Raw genomic sequence first — 18,818 nt, forward strand, 5'->3', positions numbered from 1 at the left:
CCCCTTGCTCTGCATGGGTAACGCTGCTTCGAGGGTGGCTGTTGTCGATGTGTTCCTGGTTCGAGCCCAGGTAGGAGCGAGGAGAGGGACGGAAGCTATACTGTGACACTGGCAATACTAAAGTGCCTATAAGAACATCCAATAGTCAAAGGTATATGAAATACAAATCGTATAGAGAGAAATAGTCCTATAATTCCTATAATAACTACAACCTAAAACTTCTTACCTGGGAATATTGAAGACTCATGTTAAAAGGAACCACCAGCTTTCATATGTTCTCATGTTCTGAGCAAGGAACTTAAACGTTAGCTTTTTTTACATGGCACATACTGCACTTTTACTTTCTTCTCCAATACTTTGTTTTTGCATTATTTAAACCAAATTGAACATGTTTCATTATTTATTTGAGGCTAAATTGATTTTATTGATGTATTATATTAAGTTAAAATAAGTGTTCATTCAGTATTGTTGTAATTGTCATTATTACCAATAAAAAAATAAAAAAAATAATAATCGATTAATCGGTATCTGCGTTGAAAAATAATCGGTCGACCTCTATTCAGAACACATCTCTAAGTAGGAGTGCTGTCTTAGGATCAGTTTAGCCTGAATAAGATTAAATGGACAGGGGGAGATCTGATCCTAGATCAGCACTCCTACTAAGACGCTGGCCCAGAGCTGCCCAAATGGGTAGACATTCTGCTAGGCACTGGTCTTTGTGATCACCTTGACTGGAGCAAGAAAATTGCCATGAACATCACAACATCAGACTTAATGGTTGACTCTTGTTCGAGCTCTCAGGGATGATTCCCTCCAGTAGGTCGACGGTGCATAAGTATTTTGTCGCGCTCTGAGGTGCTGAGAGGCAGTGTTGTGAAGTTACTGATGTGGGGGACTATAAACAGGCAGGCATTATCAACAGACAGGTTGGAAGACACCACCATCTGCAGAGCAGTGCCATCTCAGGCACAGTCAAGGCCAAGATAACTGAGGTGAGGGGGTTTAAAAGGTTGAAATACCATACTGTAATTGCCATGTTCGTAGAGACTAAATAAATGCATAATGCTGCAACCAAAACAATGCCTTGCTGTCATGTGGCTTTCAGACAGTCAGGGGTTAAATCCGTCTATACTGTTGCCTGTAAAATAAGGCATTCATTATCATAATTCACGTACTGCAACACGTTATCTACTAGTAGTAATCATATCAATGATGTTTAGCCCAATGCTTTCTGTGGGGCTATTTTGCACAAGAGCTTGATTACATTGTATTATGTACAGAAACAAGGTAGCATCTCCTCTGACACTGCACCGTTTAATCACCGTGACCTAAAAACAGACGCTCTTGTGGGACCTTATACAAAGATAAAACAGCAAGAATGTATCAGTGTGTATCATTATGGCTATAGATTTCACTGGTTCAGTGAGTGGCTGTGCATCCACCAAAACACGGACTCAAGCCAAGACATTAAGAACAACAACGTCGCACCAAGTCAAGAACACTGATGTTGATAATCTTTCCCACCACCAATAATATAATCTCATAAAATTGCAATGTTGATGGTAAAATAAAGCTGTCGACCCTGTGGGTTGAAGAGAAATCCAGACGGTTTAGCTATGGCCAGCTTGCGACCTAGCTAACACACGTTTACCGGCGTTTAACATACAGACGTGAGTATTGTTAGCTTGCTAAATGCACCATATTGTAACCTATGTAAACAATGTAGCTAAATGGTAACGGGTATAAATTGCGGAACAGATTGAAGTTTGGGATTATTTTCTGAACAATACAGCTGCTTCCCATTTAGCTATAATCAATTGTCGTACTATGATTGGTAGCATACGCTAACTACCTACAGAGCCAACAAGCTAACTTGCTAGCTAGCTGTAAATTAACGTTACGTTAGCGATCTAGCCAAACCAAGTGACAGATGGTATCTAACGCTTGCAGTCTAGTATGCTAACGTTACCTGGCTAAGTAAAACAAAGACGTTTGAGTAACTTTATCATACTCAAGTTAACTTGTTGGTTTCAACTAACGTTAAATGGCTAGTTATATAAACTTAACTATACTAGCTAACGTTACACTGCAAGTTGATTAAAGTCTTACAGCCAACTAAATCAAGCTACGTAAGCTAAACTAGTTCACGCTACCAATAGCCAAGGAACGCGTTCTAATTTGACATGTCCTGCTAACAAGTTAGCTAGGTAGCGTTAGCCAGCCTTCGCGGAAATAACTATCACTCGCTAGCTAGCAAATGCAAATCAGCTAGCTAACTACCCTAGCATAGCTAGCTAACAATCACGCTGAGAGGTCTCAAAAAAAAGACTTACCTCCCACTCGGTACATGTTGGCCGCCATTCTCTCGTTACCCCCAACAAACACTATCCAAGGGATTCCCCTCTTGCGTAAATTTTTTTTCGATCTGGGGCTATTTTATCCCTGTATTGTAAACCTCCCCTGCCTCGAAACAAAGCCGGGACCCGGCACAGTAGCCAAGCTCTGGCTGGTAAAAGTTTAAAGTTTCCGTTAATGTTTCGGGGTTCCAAAATGCGTCTTTGTTTCAGTCCGATAACCACCTCCCTCTTCCTCACTCACGCATTCACACTTGCAGGCATGCATACACAGCCCTTGATAGCTAGCCTGTCGCTTATTACACTCTTCCTCCCATCCTCCGTTCCCAGCTTCATCCTCCTCTTCTTCACCTCTGCTCAGTTCTCTCACACACACACACACACACACACACACACACACACACACACACACACACACACACACACACACACACACCTCCCGTTCGAAAACGTCATCTTCGGAAAATAACGTCGTTTAGAATCGGAAAACTCCGGCAACAGACACAATTCATAACAACAATTGCTCCAACTATCACCATTAAACACTAAGAACCACTGATTACGTTTTTAATAAAATAGCAAAAATGTAACCAACATTATTGTTTATCACCCAATAGCTATAACTAAAGTAATACTGAGGACAGATCATCTGGTTGACATGTTGGGCATTGAGTATGCAGATGAACACATTGACAAGACACGTATACAGCCTTCCACCACTTCCAGAGGCTAGACTCAGATATAGTTAGTTCTTGGTACAGTAGTTGTAGCAGAATGACAACTCAACTTTGTCCTTATTTGAACAACACTGCCCTCTAGCGAGCATTTCGATAGCATACCGTTTTTAGAACTTACAGTACAACAACCAATGATGTAAAAATCATTTCAGTTCAAGTACAACCCACTGGAAGTACTTGGATACTTTTAGAAAGAGAGATGGTATGAATTCATAAGCAATAGTTTTTTTTGTAATTGTTTATTGATAGAAATATCTACAGACATAGGAAACGATGACACATTCAAAAGTACTTTTAAATATACACAGAAGATATCAAATCCAAAAGTGAAGTGTACTACAATAAGGTAAACATTTCTGAATTTGTCTAATACAGGAGATATTGCAGTTGGAACTAATGAGTAAATGCACTTGAAAGATTGTCACCGTCTAGCAAAATGCAAAAGTTTGAAGCACAAAAACAGGTCAATATTCCTAGAGATCGCAATAGAGCAAAATGTGTATATTACTTTTCTGACAAGATGATAACCATAAAACACCACTATGGTACGCTTGTATGGTAAACAAAATGGGATATTTTGGAATGTTCTCAACAATTCATCCCTTGGTCGTCAGTTGATGATGGCAGTCAAACAGGCAGTTGATTCGATAGCTTGACCTTTTTCAAATGTCAGACTAGGAATTTCACTTAATTTGAGAAGTAGATTGTGCCCAGATGTACTAACGTTTCTATTTCATCATGTGGGGCCAATATCTGTAAAAACCAAACTTCATCATGTTTGAAAAGAGAATCCTATGGAATCCAAAGCCTCCTTGGCTGACCTTATACCTTTTGTACTGATATACAAGGGCCAGCCAGTTCCCTCATTATCTACATTACTCCCCACTCTGTAAAAATGCCTCTCTATCTTTACCCCTACCTACCTGTGCAAATTACTTTGACTAAGCTGTACCGCCGCACATTGACTTGGTACCATGTATATGGCCTCGTTATTGTTATTTTATTGTGTTGCTTTTTAATTTTTTTAGTTTATTTAGTAAATATTTTCTTAACTCTATTTTGTTAGAACTGCCTTGTTGGTTAAGGCCTTGTTGGTTAAGGACTTGTATGTAAGCATTTTATGGTAAGGTCTTCACCTGCTGTATTTGGCGCATGTGACCAATAAAATGTGATTTGATTTTCTCTCTTAATGTCTCTTTCCCTCCTTTAAGGTTCTGGGGAACTGGTGAAGGATGCAGAGTGTAGGCGGTCTCCACCATCCCCTGTTCCTGCTCTCTTGACCTCCCACTGGAGGATACAGGTGTCCTTGCCACCCATAGAGAGCAAGTGACTGTCACAGTGGGTGAAGCGCACATTGGTCACGTGGCTGCCGTGGCCCTCATAACTGTGGTTTGGGGCCTGATGGGTAAAAAAAGACAGTTGATATGCGGTGAATGTTGTGGTGCAAGGAGAGTAAAAATAAGGGAAATCAATTGTAAATGTGGAGCTGTGTTATCCCTGACCTTGGGTTTTGGGCAGGGATACTGGAAGAGATGGACTTTACAGAAGTCGTCAGCCACCGCTACCAACCTCTCACTGTGGGAGCGACAGAGGGCGTTGATGTCTGTACCGTCTGAACCTTCCAACCACACACCTATGGGACGGACCGAAAAAAACCCACACAATACAGGTCGAATACTCAATCACTCAGTCTCACAGGGGTTGTGTGATACTGAGAGCTTTGAAATACAGATGTAGGATCTTAATTTGAGCCAGTTTGCTACAGCGGGAAAATAATCCTGCAGCAACAAGAAATATGAATTATTATGTGGATTATAATTAATGGACATTTTTCTAGGTGTTGATACATTTTTCGTAAGGAAAAATAAAGTCTGACATGTCTAAGTGTAAATTATAAACTTCAGAAGCCTTTTTAAACCTCAAATACACTACAAGTTTTAAAATGTCCTGCATTGCAGGAAAGTTCTCCTGCAACAGGGTGATTACTTTGTCCCTCTCACCCATGACGTGGAAGCCCAGTACGCAGGTGTAGGACGCCCATTCTCGGTCTTTGCTCTCATAGCGGTTCCTCAACAGCTTGCAACCTCCGGCAACATCCCCTGTTTGAGAAGACCAATAGTCATTAGGATAACTTAGGAAAATAAGACATATTATACTATACAAATATACACATGTTCAAATGAGACATGGAAATGTAGACATTTTCACAGTCACTCACAGTAAAGAATTTCGTAGTCGCCCGAATTGGACATAATGTACTTCCCATCTTTGGACCAATCAAGGTGAGTGATGAAGCTGGAGTGACCCTAAAAATGACAGACATAAAAAATTGACACGACACCTAAACACCATGACAAATGTGTCCCTGAGCCCTACTGTACCCCACAATGAACCACTCATTCATTACATAAATAATCCACAACCATCCCCAACACCCCAGAATGTACTGCAACTTACATTGCACTTTCCGTAGCGGGAGTAGCGCCGTCCACTCTCGGTGACGTTGTAGACGTAGATGAAGTTGTCATGGGAACCCACGGCCAAAAAGCTACCGTCTGAAAGGGGAAATGAAAACAAAGGCATGTTCCAAATAAAGGCAATATTTAAAAAAATATATAATAATAGAGATCCATCATAGTGCCAAGTGAGTACATATTACTGAATCATGGTTGAAATTCGATCCATTCTGAGACACTGAGGAAAAGAGCTTAACCTCTGACCTGGTGAATATCTCATGACGGACAGCTGTTCATTCCCATCGGTGTAGTCTGAGATCACCTCTTTGGTCTGCAGGTCAAGGACCAGCCATCTGTTACAGGGGTATTTGGAGGTGGGGGGGTGGTAGGTGGGGGGTTTGGGCAGAGAGGCAGACAACCAGTGTGAAGGTTTGAACCACCAAACAATTAATTATTTTTTATCATCTTGGGGTTGTGTATCATTTGTATGGTTTCATGTCACAAAGGCATGGTAATTAACATGCAAGTATTTATATTGATTGACCCTTTATATGAGTTGATAATGCTTGGTATGAGATAGAACGTCGCGACCCTGCCCACCTGTGGGGAAAACGTTTGGTTACCTAGGGTACCCCATTGGCTCACAGCAAAACCTTTTCAAAATACATTTTCTTGTTTTTTTAAATTTAACTAGGCAAGTCAGTTAAGAACAAATTCTTATTTACAGTCACGGCCTAGGAACAATGGGTTAACTGCCTTGTTTAGGGGCAGAACGACAGATTGTTACCTTGTCAGCTCGGGGATCCGATCTTGTTTGTTTTAGTCAATTACAAAACTACATTTAAGAAAAGTACAACATGTTTAAAGATTACTTTTCAACATTGCTTGCTCCCCAATGTTCTCACTACTTTATATTGTAGGGCTCGGCTCCCCTCATGCCCCTTTTCATAACAATGCTGGCAGCCACTTGACTGACTGAGTGCTAGCTACCGACCGGGACATTAAGCTAGCCAAGACCAACAAAACAAAAACAGACTATACAGCTACAAGTAGTGTGTGGAGTTACAAATGGACTGTACTAAACCAGTTAATTGTCTTACCTGTTAAATGTTTTCCACACGCATAGCTACTCGTAACCTACTTGGACACCACGTACCCACACTTCCCACATTGAATAGCATAAAACCACAGGGCTCTTTTCGCTGCCTCTATTTCTCTATGGGAGCATTGCGAAACGTAAATTGGGATTTTTGACGTGGACACATGTAGATTGAACAACACAGCAGCTTTTCGGTATGTTTTGTTATTTCTGTATATATATTTAAAAAATGATGACGAAGTTGCCTCTTTTAAAATGGGGGTCAATAGGAAACAATGTCCGTTCTCCCCAATTTGTTGGAGTAGTCGAGGCGAATTCTTTATTATTACTTGAATACCAACTGGGACCATTTCCTGCTCTACTCTCTGGCCAGAGAGAAGTGTCTCCTGAAAGGTGTTTGATGCTGTGGTATTTCAGAGGAGCGTCTCACCTGCCTGTGCTGAGCCCAACAGACACCACAGCCCCATTAGGACAGAAGTCTGCACACAGCCCATACTCCTGAAAAATACAGTATGAATATCAGTATTTGTTTACATGTGTAGGGGCGTGCATGTGTTCATATGTGTATGCATGTTTGTGTATTGTCCATTCCCGCCCACCTCCAGCGTGGTGCACCAGTCCAGTTTGTGCTCCTCTGTGTTCCACACGCACACCTGTCTGTCATGTCCACAGGTGAGGAAGACATCCTGAGAGGGGTGAGTAGCCAAACCCCACATCTCATCCACATGACCCTGCACGGGGGAGAGCAACACACACACACAAACACTGGCTTTAGGTTTCTATTCTCTATGCTTCTCCCTGTAGTGTGCACTTGTTCACTGCCATTGTGGATTTAAAAGGAATGGATATGGTGTAAGACACGGGTTAGAGGGAGTTTCCCTCCATGTGTCATGACACATGCAAACAACAATATAATACTTAGAAATCCATGAGGGGGAGTGAGAAAGTGCGCACTTTGGGAAGAACGGAGAAGTGTAGGAGATCAGAACACAAAACATGTGCAGGTGTTTAACCACAAACCACTTCACATACCACCCAGTACATACTCCATCATGCCAATGTTAACATACCTGCACTATGGCCACGAAGCCATCAGAGAAAGTGCCCCTCAGGATGGCATTTCGGGTGGTACCAACCAACACCTCTTCCCCGTTTACATCTGTGATGCAACGGACCGCACCAAACTTTTCTGGAATCTATAATAAATTCATATGCTTTATTCTGAAATTACACACAAATACATACAAAAAGGTCTTAAAATGTTTTAACATGCTTGGTTTTGTTATTAAGAGTGACAATGCAAACACACGCACGCACACACACATCTTTCACCTCACACTCTCTCTCGGGCGCCAGGTCTGCGCTCCAGCGGATGATCTTGCGGTCTTTGCCCCCGCCGCTGAGGAGAGCGCCTCCCTGCAGCATACACAGCGTAAACACACTGCCGTCGTGGGCCCGCGTCTGACGCATGATCTGGAACGTTTCTTCAACAGAAGGGAGAGAGAGAGAGAGAGAGGAGGTGAAGAAGATTACTTTGTTGTCTTTTGTCACAGGTCTCTCACATTCGGAGAGCAAGCGGAAAAGATAGCCACACATGTCCGGTACATTATTGGCTAAGGAGGTACTAAATCAGATGATATTGTATTATTAGTTTATATACACTGTATTTCACATGGAGAGCCTAGTCCATATTTGGAGCCCGTTTGGAACAGACCGTTCGTTACCTTTGGCTCCTTTCCCCAGTGTCTTGACGTCGCCGGGTGATTTGCCCCATGTCAGGATGTTCCCCTCCGAGTCCCCGGTCAGCACGTCTCCCGTCAGGCTGAACACAAAGCACTGGATGAACTTGGGCTTCTTGTATTTCTGACAGAGGAAAGAAGAGAAACATTACAAACCGATAATACGTTTGCATGACGATATGTAGCGGAGGTGGTTTAGTGAGAAGTAGCCTTGCGTGAGACCTGCAGACTCGTTTTCGCCTCCAGAGTTGGTCTAGGCTTTAGCTCAATGGGCTAGAATAGTCTTTCTTGAGTCATACAGATAAGCCGGGTTTGATATACCCATTGGTCACATAACTTTTGTCTATGAGAAAAATACTTTTCAGATGAAGAGTAGTTAAGGGACTTCCCTTACCCCGAAGATGCCCTGTTTCTTGGTGAGTGAGCCTGCACTCAGGGTCCAGAAATAGATGTGAGACTTTCCACAAGTGATGATGTTGGTGCTGTCGCTGGGGTTGAACTCAACTGCAAACACTGCCTCGTTGGTGCTCTGGATTAAACACACACAAGGAGAACATTTAATAATCAAATAATTCACTCAAATGCAAAATCACTGAACTCCAATGTGCATTTCTACAAATTCACTTGAGGACAGTTCAGATTGTATGATAGGGCATAACACTTCTGCAACTTAGTTTCAATTTGCAGATGCATTACAGTCCAGCGGGATGTGGGCATATGTTACATACGTTGAACCATCTCATATATTTATGTGGGCTGAACCTTTTCCCTTGCCACTCCTTGTGACCACTCCCAAATTTCACTGGAGATTCAAAAATGGGCTCTGGAATCTAGGGCACTCATGACAAATGATGCTTATGCTAAATCAATTTGGCGAAAATACGAGAAGTTCTGCATGTGTGCTACAAGAAACTCGAGACCAAGAGAGAAAATGATGTCATATAAACACCCACCTAATATCCAAACCCCCATCCCCCCCCCCCCCCCCCCCCCCCCCCACACACACACACACGCACACGCACACACACGCACACACATATGCATATAGAGCACACACCGCCGGACAAATTCCCAGTCTAAAATATTTACACAGTTGCCATGGCAACACCGCTGAAATGACTCTCAGGGAAGTAGAAACATTTGGGACAAAAGCCTGTGACAGAACTAGGTGATGTGGAAGAATTTATTTTTGCTTAATCTATGCAAATAGGCCTCCTTTTCAGGGATCTGAAGATTCTCACTAATGTAATGCCGTCTTTAACAGCCTACGCATGCAAATTACAGGCTTGGTTACCTGCAAAGATAGGGGTAGATTTTTGTTGTTATAACACAAGGAAGCCGTATCAAGATGTATACGGTAAATGGTATTGATTAATTGCATTTTATTGCATTAAACCTACAGTGCAATATAAATAGGAATCTGTGCGTGTGTGTCTTTGTACGTGCCTGAAAGAAAATGTGAGTGTGTGCACATGTGCGTGTCTTGGTGCATTGCTTTACCTTAACCTCTGTGTGCTTGGTTCCTTTGGCACAGTCCCACACAGACAGCATGTGTTCATTGGAGTCATCAATCACACAGAGGAAGGCTCCAGCATCCTGCAAGCAGAGGAGAAGTAAGAAGGAGAGAGGGGGAAAGGAGAGAAAGAACCACTGAGAGGACATATGACAGATGGAGAGATGATGCAGCCCAGTCACAAATCAGGACTAATGTATTAAAGCCTGTATTGGTTTTGTTTGGGAGTCCTGTATGGAGAGTTGGTGTCAGGGGTTCTTCAATAGCCTTAGTGAGATGAGAAATACTGTACTAAATATAGGCCATAAACTCAGTAACATCTAATGTGTGCGTGTGGGAGGGTTGTTTTGTAGTGGGAATAAACACTTACTGCAAAGGAGAAAGCCACAGACCCTACACCTCTCTCAAAGGTGCCCAGTCCTATCTGTTGTAGGGTGATCAGTGTGGAGGAATCCCAGATATGGACATAAGGCTGCAGGGGCTAAGACATAAATTAGACAAGGATTGATAATAAGTATCATGCGTGTTATTATATGTATACAATACTTTTTTCTCTGGATTTGATAGTATGACCCTTTTTTTAAGTCTTAAAGGGACACTCCAGCAAGAATGGAAACATTTTAGTTTTAAATAGTGACAGATGATGTTCCTTAAAAAAAGTCCAATAGAGCCATTTCGGGTTAACATTTAAGTACCTTACAGTGATTGTTTTCAATTAAAATGGTCAAAAAGAAACAAAAATTGCTAGGACTGTCTGGGAGTGGTCTGAGTGGGGAGGGGAAAACTGAAAACTAGCTGTTATTGGCAGAGAGGTTTGGCACTCTTTCTTATAGGTCTATTAACTCATTCACCGCCTGGTGATGTCACTAGGCAGGTCAAAACTCCTCCTGACCAAAACAGGCTGACATTTAAAGTGGTCTTTTCAAACAGCTCTTACACTAAAAGGGCATTATCATTTTCACAATTTCACAGTGTGTAAATCTATATAAAACACAGAAAATCACGTTTGACTGCACTGGGCCTTTAAATAGCCCAAACGCCCTTCACCTTTCCATCCTTGTCCACCCCCGCCGTCTGTCCTGATGCCACCCGTACCTTGTCTGGATGGATGGTCAGACTGAAGTAAAGACAAATTGGGATATCATAAAGCGTCAACTTCACAATCAATTCTCACAATTGGTTTTAGTTGATTTTGTACAGTAATGTAATGATACGAGAGGTCGAGGTTGGGTCTGAGCCACTCACCAGCGGACACAGTCGGTGTGTTTGCGGTAGTGGCGCTGTGTGCGGTTGTTGATGTGGTACAACACCACCACACAGGCGATGAAGTACACCGCCTCACCCGACGACAGCAGGTACAGGTTGGCCCGGCAGTCCCGTCCTCGGTAACCGTAACTATGCGGCTCCAGTCAAGGTGACATCACTGAAGCGTCTCATTGGTTCATCAGTCTAAATCATTAATTGAGCCTAAAGCAATTTCACCCACAGCTACACCCATAATACGTGATTTATGGATGACATAACTTCCATTCACCCGAGGAGAGGATGGCTTGGCTCAAGGACATTCGATAACTTAAATATGTTTCTCTGACTGATGGGCAATATGGCTTTCATCCAAGAAACTTAGCACTATAGAATATCAAACATTCTAATCAACCATGAATGGAATTTAAACACTAAAATGCTGCTTTATCAACGCCCCACTGGTCATGACTTGTGGGAGGGACTCAGGAGGGATACACCCAATCAAGTTCCAGTTTCTCTACAGGTGGCTCCATCCTCAGGTCCTCGTAGTTCTGGATGTTGGAGGGGACATACATGGTGATTGGTCGACCACGGATGAACATCTTGATTGATTGACCTGTCAGCCAATGAGAGAGGGAGAAAAATAAAGTAAGACAAGACTGGACAATGGATACATATTAATCTCCAATCACTACCATGGGTCAATATGAACTCTCTCAATCTTATCCTCAAATGTTTTGCTCTTTCAACAGCCTGGCTAAACTACCAAAGCCCTGGTGATGCTACAATATCTACCATTAATTCACTCCATAATAAGTCAACAGTCTGTACCATTAGCCTGTATGAATCCCAAGCACCTACATTTAGTTGAATGACATAACAGTTAACACATGACGTCTCATACCTTGGGTTCCTCGTCTGGACCCGGGAGATCCTACGGGAAGAGAGAAAGAGAGGGAGAGAGACAAATAAACAAGGAACCTAGGAACACTAAATCACAGCTGATTCCAGCAGAGCAGATCATGCTTTGACATTACGGACCCTTCGGGACCAGATTCAGAGCCGGTCGAATGAGGTCTATGAGCAAACCAGAGGGGTGGTTTTCCAACACCAAGCCTGTCATCTAGACAACTGTTTCTTCAATTTAAAAGGTTGGGGGAGGGGAGAATGGGTTTTACATGTTGATGGTTCTGGATTGGGATGTTTCTGGTGGGAATCTGTCTGTCTCGCTTTGAAAAGGTTGTAAAACTAAAAAGCAGGGCTCACGTCACAAGGGAGGGAAAGTCTGCAGTTTAACTATATAGTAATGACCTGTTTTGTTAGGTAGATTTTTTTATTAGTCATTGTTGACACTATTTGGATTTTCCCCATGGGTCGACTTCATACCGCTCCTGGACCCTGTTGAAACACATCAATGACTGCTTTTGATTGATTTAAAATGGAGTGGCAGTTTCACACGATTGCCACTTCCAAGTATTGACATTCAGTTAGGATGTAGTGAGTAGGATATAGTTCAGTTCAGTTACTGCTTATCTAAATGACCTGGTTACACTTTACAGCCCTCTCATGATGCAGGAGAGGGAGTTAAGAGACAACCTAACTCATGCTGAATACAGGCAGACCTGTCTCAGGCTAACTCAGAGAGACAGAGAAAAAGTTAATAAGTCTAGTCCTGGACAGCTCACAGAAAAAAAAAAAAAAACAGCAAATATATATAAAATATTTTTGGCGTCCTTCCTTCTCCGGTAAAACATCCATCCATCATCCCGTCAGGAGTCTGGGAGTGGTGCGGCAGCACGGCTTACCACAATGGATGGCTTTCCAGGGAGCGTCGGAGTACTAAACAGACTCTCCCGTGTTTAACGTCAGAAACGGCTGCCGCTCTGCCTCGTGAAAACGTGGCTGTAAAAATAAACACTGGTTTTCCTGTGATCCCAGTATGATGAGAGGTAGTTTCTGACCAGGTTTCTTTTTTCTGTGTGTGGCGGGCGGAGAAATGGACAGTGATGAACTCTAAATGACCTTTAGCCCTGTAGACGACTAGATGATGCAATGTCCAGTGGTCAGTCACTTGTTGTTGTAGTAGTCTCCGATACAGACTTAAGCTCTTTTGAAGGCTCACTCCATGCACCCTTTGTCTAGTAGAAACCCCTTGTCTTGTGGATCATTGATCACATTTACAGACTATTATGCTAATCAGATGGGCGTATGAAACTTACTTTACGCGCACTGAATCACCATTAGGTTCAACTGGTAAATACTTAGAGACAATATTAAATACAATAGAAGAGGGACTGTGCTCTAACTCTCTCTGGTTTTGGAACGAGTCCCATTATAAAGCTAAACCACACTCAAAGCCAACGCTCATTAAAAGCTGAAAAGTTAACTAAGCATGAGTATTGCGCTGTCTGAATACTATCGTTGACATTTTGTATGCAGGTTAGTGTCCCAAACTAAAGAAGGGGAATGAAAACTTAAGTCCAGATCTGGCCTGCAGTCTGTCAGTCAGTTAGTCATTTAAGACTACGTAGAGTTTAAATAATGCATTATATAACGTCTGAAGTAGGGGTTGCAAAATGCCAGGAACTTTCAATAAATTCCCTTGTTTTCCAGAAGTCCTGGTTGCAACCCGAGTCTGGAGAGAGAGGAGTGTTGTTGGATATGCATTACCTGCTCTGGCGATAAGATCCTTGGTCCGGCTGTGAGAAAATAAACAGCTGTTAGACAGACACATTATATCCAAGAGACTCGTTCAACCACTGGGACCAACCGTTATATTATACAGTCTTTGGGTCCAGCTCACGCAATTGGGAGATCAAGACTTTTCATGGGAAAGTCATTTTATTATAGTAGAAGAAAGGGAACTCCAATGAGTGACTACTTGGTGAAATACGTCATGTTTATGCAGCCGTAGGAAAATGTGACGTGAGAATGAGTTTGAAAGACAGTCTTGCTGACGGATGGGACTTCTCTCACCTCTCCAGACTGGGGGATCTGTTGAGTAGGTTGGCCGAGGATGCCGCCTTTTTTTCCAGCAGCTTCTTTGTCTTCTCCTGGGGGTCCTTCACCAGTTTCTCACTGTTCCTGCGAGCTCTGGACAATGAGTGGATAGGCAGCATAAGAGGATTTATATGCAGGGTTCCACAAACACACTGATGAACGGTGAATGTGTGTTTCAACATGTATTCTATGACGGGGCATATTTTTCCTGGAACACACACACACACATTTTCCTGATAATGACTTGCCCACTAATCAGAGGAAATGGCCCTTGTCTTGTGACCAATCATGTTCCAACACAATACGTAATAGGAAGTGAAACAGAGATGACCTCCTCCCCACTGGATACAGCCAACGTCTAGTTTTGATTTAAATTTGGTTGAGTTGTCAACTAGAGTGAATTCAGCGCGAAATCAATAACATAACATTCACCGGTCATTGGATGTATGTTAAAAGTTGGGTGGGGAAAAAAATAATCCAAAAACGCCCTTACGTTGATGACTTTTTGCAAATCCAATTAGTTTTCCACGTTGATTCAACATCATTACATTGTTTTTTGGGGGTTGAAATGATGTGGAAACAATGTTGACTCAACTAGTTTTTGCCCAGTGGGTCTCCACTGTGGCTCCTAGTGATAACACACATGCATATAGTACGTAGTAGATCAGTTTGGGACTGAATAGCCCAGTTCATATTCTTGTACATAACTTAGACACCATTGTCTTAGTACCTCTTAGTTTCCATGGTGTGGCAGGGTTGAGCTAACGGACTTCTTCATGGACAGAAACATATGCTATCAATTGGCAACAGGCCCCTTGCAAGTAATAATTAGCAAACAAAACAACAAACACACAACCACATATGTGCATGCATGCATACACACACACACACACACACACACAGAGGAAGCTGTAAAATGATTTATGTGATTATAGAGCAGCATGCAGCAAAATAATCTCCCAAAAGAATGTCAGATGAAAAGCCCCATTTTAAATATCCACGTGTAGGAAATCATGCTGAATCAATCCATGTTTGAATGAAAGGATGAGGCTCAGATTTCATTATCAGGTTAGTGTACACACATTTAGCCCCTTTCAAACAAATGGAAAATAACACAGCAGTCGGATCCAGCGGGAGACACGTAAGGTATGCTCCTTGGTACTGAAGGCTTTCCATAACGCAACCTAATAGAATCAGAAAACTGGCTACCACAAACTGATTCTTAGATTATGGTTTTGACACTGGCGCTTTGTAGTAATAAAAGCATAAAGAATAGGGGAGAGTGTCAAAAAGAGGTGATTTCCCCCAAAAACCATGCAATCAGGTAGTAATGGAGAATAGGAGGAGGAGAGGTGGCGACAACGCACAGGGGTTTCTTCTCGCCCTTCAGGATGGTAGAGAGAGGTCCGCTCCGGAGGCTGGCGGACAGGTCCTTAGGGGGGGCTGGGGACCCCAAGATTTGGGTCTGGGGGGCTGAGCTCAAGCTCTCCGTGGAGCCATTTGGGTCCTGGAGGTCATCTCTCTGGAGGTTCCTGATGGCGGTGGGGTGGATGGCCTCCTCTACGGAAGATGCCCAGCTCAGGTCCTTCTCCTGCTCCTCCAGTTCTAGTCCCTGGACATGGTGGAACTTGGCCCGGGCCTCCTCCGTCAGAGACATCCCCTCGGGGAGTGCATCCTCCAGGGAGAGGCTCTGGACGGGCCTGGTGAGAGCCAGGGGGACCCTGTCTAGCTCCTGGTCCTGCACCAGAGGAGTGAGGTCTGTCTGGGTAGCCCGATCATACGTTGGGGTCTTATGTACGAGGGCCGGGAATGTCGAGTCCCCATTAGAGCCATTCTCACCTTCAGTGCTGTTTAGTACTTGGCTAAATACACACACAGTATAGAGTTGAGATTAACAGAGAGAATACAAACAAACATCATACAGAATACTATTAATTTACTCAACTCTAATAACAAGACTTTCCTATACAAGTTAAATGCTGTGAGTGAGTGAGTGAGTGAGTGAGTGAGTGAGTGAGTGAGTGAGTGAGTGAGTGAGTGAGTGAGTGAGTGAGTGAGTGAGTGAGTGAGTGAGTGAGTGAGTGAGTGGACTCACTTGACAGTTTATTAAGTACACCACACCGTTCACGAAAATGGATCGCTCCTACAGACAGTGAGTCACGTGGTCGTGGATTGCTATATAACGCAGGCAGACCGACGTCGACGCTTTCAGTTCCTGTTTGGCAAAACGAGTGACCGAAGCGACTTTGAGCGTTGTATGATCGTCGGTGCCAGGCACACCAGATCCAGTATCTCAGAAATGACTGGGCTTTTCACGCAGAACAGTGTGTAGAGTTTACCGAGAATGGTGCAAAAAACTAAAAACATCCAGTCAGCAGCAGTCCTGTGGGCGAAAGCAGCTTGTTCACGAGAGAGGTCGAATGAGAACGGCAAGAATGGTACAAGCTAACAGGCGGGCCAGAAACAGACAAATAACAGTGCAGTACAACAGCGGTGTGCAGAAAGGCACCTCAGAACACATAACTCGTTGGTCCTTCTCACGGATGGGCTATTGCAGCAGACGACCACACCGGGTTCCACTCCTATCAGCTAAAAACAAGAAGAAGTGGCTCCAGTAGGCACACAATCACCAAAACTGGACAATTGAGGAGTGGAAAAACATTGCCTGGTCCGACCAATCCCGGTTCGTGTTGCGTCATGCTGATGACACAGTCAGGATTTGGCTTAAGTAGCACGAGTCTATGGACCCATCCTGCATGGTGTCAACGGTACAGGTTGGTGGTGTACTGGTGTGGGGAATTTTCTCCTGGCACACGTTCGGTCCCTTGATACCATTTGAGCAACAAATGTTTCCGACATCTTGTTGAATCCATGCCACGAAGAATTCAGGCTGTTCCGGAGGCAACTCGATGGATGTACCTTATAAACTGGCCAGTGTGTGTATATACAGTATAAAACTACATTAAATTGGTATCGTGCTTTTCATTATACAGTTACATCTCAAAGCTCTACAGAGGGGAAAAAAATGATATACAATAAAAACAACATACATTTTAAATCAAGGCAGGTAAAATATCAATAGTGAGCTAGGTGCTAAATACATTTTAGATTGGGACTAGGACTATGAAAAAGACAGTCTATGAATGTACACATAAATATACACACACATACCTACCTACATACAGTTGAAGTCGGAAATTTAAATACACTTAGGTTGGAGTCATTAAAACTCGTTTTTCAACAACTCCACACATTTCTTGTTAACAAACTATAGTTTTGACAGGTCGGTTAGGACATCTACTGTGTGCACGAAACAAGTCATTTTTCCAACAATTGTTTACAGACAGATTATTTCACTGTATCACAATTCCAGTGGGTCAGAAGTTTACATACACTAAGTTGACTGTGCCTTTAAACAGCTTGGAAAATTCCAGAAAATGATGTCATGGCTTTAGAAGCTTCTGATAGGCTAATTGACATCATTTGAGTCAATTGGAGGTGTACCTGTGGATGTATTTCAAGGCCTTCATAGTGCCTCTTTACTTGACATCATGGGAAAATCAAAAGAAATCAGCCAAGACCTCAGAAAATAATTGTAGACCTCCACAAGTCTGGTTCATCCTTGGGAGCAATTTCCAAAGGCCTGAAGGTACCATATTCATCTGTACAAACAATAGTACGCAAGTATAAACACCATGGGACCACGCAGCCATCATACCGCTCAGGAAGGAGACGCGTTCTGTCACCTAGAGATGAACGTACTTTGGTGCGAAAAGTGCAAATCAATCACAGAACAACAGCAAAGGACCTTGTGAAGATGCTGGAGGAAACAGGTACAAAAGTATCTATATCTACAGTAAACTGAGCCCTGTATCGACATAACCTGAAAGGCCGCTCAGCAAGGAAGAAGCCACTGCTCCAATCCCGCCATAAAAAAGCCAGACTACGGTTTGCAACTGCACATGGGGACAAAGATCCTACTTTTTGAAGAAATGTCCTCTGGTCTGATGAAACAAAAATAGAACTGTTTGACCATAATGACCATTGTTATGTTTGGAGGAAAAAGGGGGAGGCTTGCAAGCCGAAGAACACCATTCCAACCGTGAAGCACGGGGGTGGCAGCATCATGTTGTAGGGTTGCTGCAGATGGAATTGGTGCACTTCACAAAATAGATGGCATCATGAGGGAGGAAAATGAGGTAGATATATTGAAGCAACATCTCAAGACATCAGTCAGGAAGTTAAAGCTTGGTTGCAAATGGGTCTTCCAAATGGACAATGACCCCAAACATACTTCCAAAGTTGTGGCAAAATGGCTTAAGGACAACAAAGCCAAGGTATTGGAGTGGCCATCACAAAGCCTTGACCTCAATCCTATAGAACATTTTTGGGTAGAACTGAAAAAGCGTGTGCGAGCAAGGAGGCCTACAAACCTGACTCAGTTACACCAGCTCTGTCAGGAGGAATGGGCCAAAATTCACCCAATTTATTGTGGGAAGCTTGTGGAAGGCTTCCCGAAACATTTGACCCAAGTTAAACAATTTAAAGGCAATGCTACCAAATACTAATTGAGTGTATGTAAAATTCTGACCCACTGGGAACGTGATGAAAGAAATAAAATCTGAAATAAATCCCTCTCTACTATTCTGACATTTCACATTCTTAAAATAAAGTG

At 42.9% G+C, this 18,818-nt stretch overlaps 2 protein-coding genes across 6 annotated transcripts in view; both read right to left on the reverse strand.

The window, feature by feature from the left end:
• The window catches only part of LOC106608586 (metastasis-associated protein MTA2), a 33,627-nt gene extending 30,879 nt beyond the window's left edge, over positions 1–2,748 (reverse strand). The window contains exon 1 of one of the 2 annotated variants that reach the window (XM_014206610.3): positions 2,334–2,748. In XM_014206610.3, coding sequence (XP_014062085.1) covers positions 2,334–2,361 — 28 coding nt within the window. In that variant the 5' untranslated portion in view covers positions 2,362–2,748. The remainder of the gene's footprint in view (positions 1–2,333) is intronic. The other variant, XM_014206611.3, reaches the window with a different exon arrangement.
• Positions 2,749–3,320: 572 nt separating this feature from the next.
• The window catches only part of eml3 (EMAP like 3), a 42,245-nt gene continuing 26,747 nt past the window's right edge, over positions 3,321–18,818 (reverse strand). For 2 of the 4 annotated variants that reach the window (XM_014206607.3, XM_014206608.3), the window contains exons 4-24: positions 15,511–16,005; positions 14,120–14,236; positions 13,814–13,842; positions 12,048–12,077; positions 11,639–11,759; positions 11,144–11,293; positions 10,946–11,015; positions 10,269–10,379; positions 9,886–9,981; positions 8,780–8,914; positions 8,371–8,509; positions 7,979–8,130; positions 7,717–7,842; positions 7,246–7,377; positions 7,077–7,144; positions 5,812–5,900; positions 5,549–5,646; positions 5,310–5,397; positions 5,092–5,190; positions 4,594–4,724; positions 3,321–4,489 (exon numbers count right to left, since the gene is read on the reverse strand). In XM_014206607.3, the coding sequence (XP_014062082.2) occupies positions 4,298–4,489; positions 4,594–4,724; positions 5,092–5,190; positions 5,310–5,397; positions 5,549–5,646; positions 5,812–5,900; positions 7,077–7,144; positions 7,246–7,377; positions 7,717–7,842; positions 7,979–8,130; positions 8,371–8,509; positions 8,780–8,914; positions 9,886–9,981; positions 10,269–10,379; positions 10,946–11,015; positions 11,144–11,293; positions 11,639–11,759; positions 12,048–12,077; positions 13,814–13,842; positions 14,120–14,236; positions 15,511–16,005 (2,668 nt within the window). In that variant the 3' untranslated portion in view covers positions 3,321–4,297. The other 2 variants (XM_045721554.2, XM_014206609.3) reach the window with 2 other exon arrangements.

This window comes from Salmo salar, chromosome 07 (genome assembly GCF_965601325.2).
Source record: "Salmo salar chromosome 07, fSalSal1, whole genome shotgun sequence".
NCBI lineage: Eukaryota > Metazoa > Chordata > Actinopteri > Salmoniformes > Salmonidae > Salmo > Salmo salar.